This window comes from Plasmodium gallinaceum (genome assembly GCF_900005855.1).
Source record: "Plasmodium gallinaceum strain 8A genome assembly, contig: PGAL8A_v1_98, whole genome shotgun sequence".
Classification (NCBI taxonomy): domain Eukaryota; phylum Apicomplexa; class Aconoidasida; order Haemosporida; family Plasmodiidae; genus Plasmodium; species Plasmodium gallinaceum.
The window spans coordinates 994,274-1,001,542 of record NW_021628265.1 but is presented as its reverse complement, the minus strand read 5'-3'; the positions used below and the strand labels follow the sequence as shown (position 1 = coordinate 1,001,542).

At 15.4% G+C, this 7,269-nt stretch overlaps 3 protein-coding genes across 3 annotated transcripts; 1 reads left to right on the top strand and 2 right to left on the bottom strand.

Moving 5' to 3' along the window:
- Window positions 1–680: 680 nt before the first annotated feature.
- Window positions 681–2,162, bottom strand: PGAL8A_00351800 (vacuolar membrane protein-related, putative; the record flags this gene model as incomplete). Its single annotated transcript, XM_028672565.1, has 1 exon — window positions 681–2,162. One exon carries the CDS (start codon window positions 2,160–2,162, stop codon window positions 681–683), a length of 1,482 nt encoding a protein of 493 aa, XP_028529105.1.
- Window positions 2,163–2,782: 620 nt separating this feature from the next.
- On the top strand, window positions 2,783–4,408 carry PGAL8A_00351700 (conserved Plasmodium protein, unknown function; the record flags this gene model as incomplete). The annotated part of the gene is made up of 7 exons (XM_028672564.1): window positions 2,783–3,081; window positions 3,183–3,251; window positions 3,417–3,513; window positions 3,712–3,812; window positions 3,913–3,964; window positions 4,070–4,141; window positions 4,283–4,408. 7 exons carry the CDS (start codon window positions 2,783–2,785, stop codon window positions 4,406–4,408), a joined length of 816 nt encoding a protein of 271 aa, XP_028529104.1.
- Window positions 4,409–5,176: 768 nt separating this feature from the next.
- PGAL8A_00351600 (60S ribosomal protein L35, putative) lies at window positions 5,177–5,966 on the bottom strand (the record flags this gene model as incomplete). The annotated part of the gene is made up of 4 exons (XM_028672563.1): window positions 5,177–5,237; window positions 5,370–5,529; window positions 5,640–5,790; window positions 5,964–5,966. The coding sequence occupies 4 exons, from the start codon at window positions 5,964–5,966 to the stop codon at window positions 5,177–5,179; spliced, it is 375 nt and encodes a 124-aa protein (XP_028529103.1).
- Between the last annotated feature and the right edge of the window lie 1,303 nt (window positions 5,967–7,269).

Here is a 7,269-nt window from a genome sequence, read left to right as displayed (position 1 = left end):
TTTTTAATTTTTTTTTTTTTTTTTTTTTTTTTTTTTTTTTATTATTCATACTATTAAATTTATTATTTTATTTCATTTTATTTCATTTTATTTCATTTCATTTTATTTTATTTCATTTTATTTCATTTTATTTCATTTCATTTTATTTTATTTCATTTTATTTTATTTCATTTTATTTTATTTTATTTAATTATAATTTAATATGTTTAATTACGCTTTTTTATATTTTTAAAAATTTTAAAAATATTGAAGTATAAAAAGAAAGCGGAAAAAAAAATACTTAATAAATATAAAAAAAAAGGATATGAATATAAAATTTATATGTGTGTATACAATAAAAGAATAAAATGTATAAATTTTGCATTAAAGAATTTAAAATATGTAAATATATTAGTTTTTTTTTTTAGTTTTGCATATTGTATAAATTATTTTTTATTTGCATTTATTTATTTTCTATATAAACTTTGAAATATTTAAGAAAAATTAAAAAAAGTAAAAACACAATTAAAAAAAATGTATTTTTTAAATTTATTGAAAAAAAAAAAAATTGTTTTTTTTTTAAAAATATACATATATTGTTATAAAAATAGCATTTTTGTAACAAAAGTAAAAATTAAGTGAATTTTACTGACCATTTATATATATACATGTATAAATTAAAGGAAAAAAATTATGAATCCTTACTGAAAAGCTTTTAAAAAGGCTACTAATTTTTTTTCATTAAATAATTTATTAGTATCATTAATAGTTTTGTTCATATTATCAATTATTTTTTTTGACTCTTCATCTCTTGGAATAAGCTCAGACAGTTCATCATCATTAACATAAAAACCAAACCTATTATTTATTCTATAATATAAATTTAATAAATCATTATAGTCATTTTTATTTAATTTATTTATATCCATATTACACTTACTAATTATACTTTTAATTTTATCCACCTCTTCTTTTTGTATTACATATTGATTTAAATATTCTTCTTTTTTGATTTCATATTGATCGAGAATATTTTTTATAAGAGGATTTTGTTTGTCTAAATTTTTAATAGAATTTAGTTCATTTCTTACATGATTAATTAAGGTATCATTTTCATTAATGTTTCTTATATTATTGATACTATCATTTAATATGGAATTATAAAAATTATTATCTGTATTTATGTTATGATATATTTTTTTTATAATTTCTTCTAATAGTATATTTTGTAAAGAATTCTTATAATTTACTTCAGTATTGTGTATTTCGTTTAATTTTTTTTCTAAATTTTCTTGGACTTTTTTTTTTTGTTCATTTATATATGCTTTTCTGTAATCTTTTATTAATTTATTACAATACTCCTTAAAATTTATCAAGTTTGAGCTACATTCAGTATCTTTAGAATATAACTTCAATTGATTATAAATGATATCTTCAGCTGATAATTTATTATTTAAATTTTGTTCTATCATTAAATTCTTTTCTTTGTTTAAAAAATTCCAAATATCTTTATAAAAATATGAAGCTAACATATAAAAAACTGAAAAAAAGGGAATTGTTTTTGACAAAAACCATGCATTACTTAGTACAACATTATTTAAACCAAAATATAAAAACACAAATATTAAACCATAAGAAGATAACATATTTTTATCTTTTACAAACTTTAAATGAAAAAGTTTTTCAGGATTCTCACTTCTTTTTTTTAAGCAAAATTTATATACATCTTCTTCATTTAATTGAAATAAAACAGAAATTTCCGGATAATGAAACTCATAATTATTACTAAAAGCCAAGTCAAATGCATTCATTTCTTTTTTTGAATATCCATTTATAAACATTAATTCTAATAGTTCCTCTTTAGTTAAATATATATCTTTTTCTATTGTCAAACCATTTTCACATCTTTTTGCGAATTCAATAAAATCATTATTTCTATTTTCTAATGATGTTATTAATTTTAAAAATCGTAAAAATATAGGAATTTTTTTTGTAAAAACATATAAATCTTCTCTACTTGGGCTTGATAAATACAAATCATCATATTTTACATTATTTATGTATGGTAAACTTATTCTATATTTTGTATATACATATTCTTTAGATATTCCCTTACTATTATTAGTGTAGGAACGTTTAATAATAAAATTTATCAAGTTAATATTTTTTTTAATTTTTAACATGTTTATATATACAACGTTATATCAAACAAAAAAAAAAAAAAAAAAAAAGAAAAAATTGTTTAAATGTTACACTGGGATAAATTACTGAAGTATATAAAAATATAAATATATATTTTTTATTTAACTTTTTCTTTTTTTTTTTCTTTTTCTGTACTTTTAAAATACTATTTAATCATTGCATTAAATATAACTATTTTATCTTATTTTTTTTTCTGTTTTTCTTTTTATTCTATATTTTGAAAAAAAAAATACAAACTTTTAGATTTTTAAAAAATTATTCTTAAATACACAAATCATATGTGTTTTTTATTTTCTTTATGTATGAATTTTTTTTTTTTTTTTTTTTCATTTATTATTAAGATAAAAAAAAATAAATAGAATTTTTAATATATTCTTGTCATATTTATTTATTTTTTTTTTTTTTGAGATACTTTTTTACAAATAAAAAACATGAGTGCTAAATGAATATTAATATATTTTTTTGAACAAATTTTTGTTTATATAAATTTTTTAGAGATACTATTTTTTTTTTTTTTTTTGGGTTACATAGTTGACATTTTCTTTATTTATAATTTTGCTTTGAAAAAAATGTTTTCAATATGCATTATAATTACTAAAATATGATAAGAATATTAATAATTTTTGTGTTTATTATCTTTATTTTCAAGTTAAATGTAAATTTTATATTAATTAAAAATAAAAAAAAATTTTCTTTGTTTATAATAAATAAAAATAAATGGAATACAAAAAATAAAAAAATAAAAAAAAATCTAAAAACGTATTTATGGGGTTACCCTATATATGATGATTCACCAAATAAATTAAGAAGACCCAAAATTTATCCAAATTTTGAATATGGTGAATTAAGAAAAGGACAAGATTTTGATTATGTAATTAGTACTAATATTAGTCAAAATAAGTAAATCTATCTTCTTCTACTTTTTAATACTTTTAAAAAAACATATTTTATAGTGAAATTAAATAAGTATTTTTTTTTTTTTTTTTTTTTTTTTTCAAAAGCTATAAAATTCCTGATGTTGGCTATTTATTTAAAGTTGATGAAATGGGAACAGGAAAAATGGATGATGTGTAAAAAAAAAAAAAAAAAAAAAAAGAAATAATAAAATAATTATATCATTATAATGAATAAGAATGAATATCTATTTTTTCTTTTTTTTTCAATTAAATTACAAAGTTATGTATATATATTCTTAATTATAAAAAAAATACTTAAGCTCTTTTTAACTTTTAAAGCCACACACCTATTGAAATGGTTTTTGGTGAAAAAGATATTGATATGAAAGAAGTTGACAAAATTAAAAAAGTCCTGAACATTTTTGATCAAGGAAATGTATATTATTCGAACAAAAAAAAAAAAAAAAAAAAAAAAAAAAAAAAAAAAGAATTAAATTATTTTAAAAGAAGTTCATATATTGTATATTAATTTATTTTCTTTTCATTATATAGCTATATTCTTACATTATATTTCTTATATAAATTATTTTATAATTTTAAACCAATTTTTTTTTTTTTTAATTTATTTTTAAAGGGTTTAGGAATATGTACATTAATGGGAGCTAAAAGAGCACACTTTGCCTTTAAGTATAATGGATATCTAAATCATTTTTATGGGATAAAAAATTATTTAAGGTATTTAAAATACTTCCTTTTTTATTTTTATTATATAAAAAACATTTTATTATATTTTTTAATATTAAAAATTCATTTATCTTTTTCTTTTATGTTAAAGGTTTTTAATTAATAAACATTACCCCGGAGCAAAAGTAACACTTATTAGTGAGGTATAAATTATCTCTTTATATTAACTCTTTTTTTTATATTTATTATCTCGATTATTATTTAAATTAATATATATATATATATATATATATATTTTTTTTTTTTAGCATTGGATTGATTCTATAGATAAACCTGTATGTATTAGGCACAGTAACATCCCATTTTCAAAAATTGGATATGTAATACAAAATATTTTTCTAAATTTATATACAATAAATTAACTTTTATTCATATATATTAAAAATAGTGTAATAAGTATTCTATTATTACATATATATATATATATATATATATAATACTTATTTTTTTAAATATTATAGCAAAGAAGATTAATATTTGGAAAATATGATTATATATATGAAAATGACAAAAACAAAAGAATATACAAAGGAGAAAATAAGAGTAATGTATGGGCTTTCTATGATGATCCTCAAATGTTAACATAATTCTTATTTTTTTTTTAATTGTGATAATATTAATAACATTTATCAATACTATAAATTTTTTTCAGTTAACATAGTATTTTTTTTTTTTAAATAATTACTATAAAAATATGCTTATAATATATAAGACAATATAATTATCTTTTATATTAACATATAAGGAAATTTAGTTATTTTATTTTATTTTATTTTATTTTTATTTTATTTTTTTTTTTTTTTTGTAACAAATAATATAATTATTGTAATTACATTTATATTTTATTAATCATAAAATTCCAAAATTATAATTATACTTTTTTTTTTTTTTTAATCTTATAAAAACGAAAACATAATGTTTTAAATTATAAAGCAATAATTCATAGCATAATTTTTAATTAATAAATATTTTGCCTTAATTATTATGTTTTATACATTTCCTTTACAGCTAATAACATCTTCATTTATTAAATATTTTTAATTTAAATTATTATCTTTATGAAAGAAAATTTTCTATGTGTGCATTTATAAAAAGTGTTAAATAAAAAAACAACTTTAAAGATTATGTAATTTTCATTTTATTTTACTGAGATTTATATTTCTAATTGTTTTTATATAATTTTCTTAAATATTATTTTAACAGAATTTTTGATACATAATAGTTTTCTTATATAAGTTTACAAAGTTATTTTCCATTATAAATTAAAATTTAAAAAAAAAAAAAAAAAATATATATTTTTTCAAAAATAAGTAAAAATAAGAATATTACATAAATTTTTTAATTCAAAAAATTTGTTACTCTCTATGTACCACAAGATATTTTCTTTTTGGGAAATTTAGCGATTTTTTTTTTTCTCTGTATATTAAAAAAAAAAATATATATATATATATATATATATAAATATATTTTTATTAACGATAATATAGTTTTTAATTAAAAAAAAAAAAATGCAACAAAAATACAAATTTATTCATTTCATGTAATTACCTTAGTGTCATTGCCTTTTTTTGTTTGTCCGTTAATTGAAGTCTTTTATTTTTTGTCAGTTTTTTTCTTAAATTATATGGTTTAAACCTTTTGCCTTTATATTTATTTTTCAACTCAGTTTTTTTTTTTTGGTTATAAACAGTCAAAACCCTTGCAACATCTTGTAAAAAAGTAAAAATATTAAAAATTATAAAAGAACAATAATTTTATAAGAATACATATTATGAAATTATTATAAAAAAAAAAAAAAAAAACATATATATATATTACTTTTTCTGACAGAACGTATTTTAGAATTTTTAGCTGAATTTCCAATAGCTTTACTTATTCTTAAACCACTCAATTCTTTTTTTAATTCTTCTAACTTTTCTAATAGCTCCTTTTTTTTTAGTGATCTTAATTCAAAAGCTTTTAAATTACTCTGTAAATTTTTGGTATACATATTTGTGTTTTCATATATATAAGTATATTTTTAATATTATAAACTATTTATTTATAAAATGTTATATAAATAAAAAAAAAAAAAGTTTTTTATTCACAGATACACAATATACATCAATTTCTTTCTTTTTTTTTTTTTTTTTGAGGATTTACCATTTTTACTGATGTTTTTCTTTAAAATTCTTTATTAAATTTATAAAAAATCAAATTTTAATATCAAAAAAAAGTTCTAAAAGTTCTTAATTACTTTTTAAATCATAAAAATAATTTAAAATAAATACAAATATTAAAGAAAAAAAAAAAAAAAATAAACTTTAATTTTTAAATATTTTTTCTTTAATAATTTACCTTTTTTTTTTTTTTTTGTTACAAAATTTTTAATTGTGAATGCTAATTTATGAGCGACAATAATAAAATTTAAACTACACTTTAATCCCTTAATTTTATCTTCTTAAAAAAAATATAGAAATATATCATTAAAATATTTAGATATTTATTTTAGAGAATTTATTGATTTTTTTAATGTTTATTAATCATATTCATAAAAATATTTTTTAAAATTATATAAATAAAAAAAAAAAAAAAAAAATACATAATAGAATAAAGTACAAAAAATTTGTATTTCTTATTTTTAAACATTTAAATATTGTTAAAAAAATCATTAAAATTAATATATCATTTTTGTAAGAATACATATGTATAATATATTAAACTTAATAAAAAATTAAAAATAATATATTTCCGTTTTTTTTTTTTTAACAAACATTATCGATATGATTTTATTTTTTGTATTTCATAAAATAATTAAGAAAAATAATAAAAAAAAAAAAAAATTAAAAAATAAAATGAATAAATATATGAAATACCAAAAAATATATATAAAGAACAAAAAAGATGCAAAGTAGATGACATATAATTATTTTATGTTACTACAATCCTAATAATTCAATTTCTCATAAGAATTAAATTGAAAATGAGCTTACACGTAGTTTCAATTTATAGAAGATATTATCTTCATATTTATTAAAAAAATAATATATAAGTAGGATAGTGTTCTATGAGTGAAATATCTATACATTAAAATATGTATATTTTATTAAAATAAATTATACTTTTGTAATAGTTATGTATCCTTTATTAAAGTGTAATTACACCAGTTATAAGGATTAATGTATGTTCATTTTTTTTTTTTTTTTTTTTTTTTATTAAATGATTATTCTTGATATAAATAATTTTTTAAAAAAAAATAATATTATATATATTTCTTATATCTGTTTAATATAAAGAAATTAATAGAGGGTGTTTTAAGATAAATATTATTAAAAAAGGATAATAAAAAAAAAAAATTCTAATGAATTAAGTTTGATATTACCAAAAAGTTTGACAATATGTAAATGAGATTATTTTAATAATCAAAAGCATAAAAAAAAAAAAAAAAAGAGAAAAAAGTAAAAAAAAA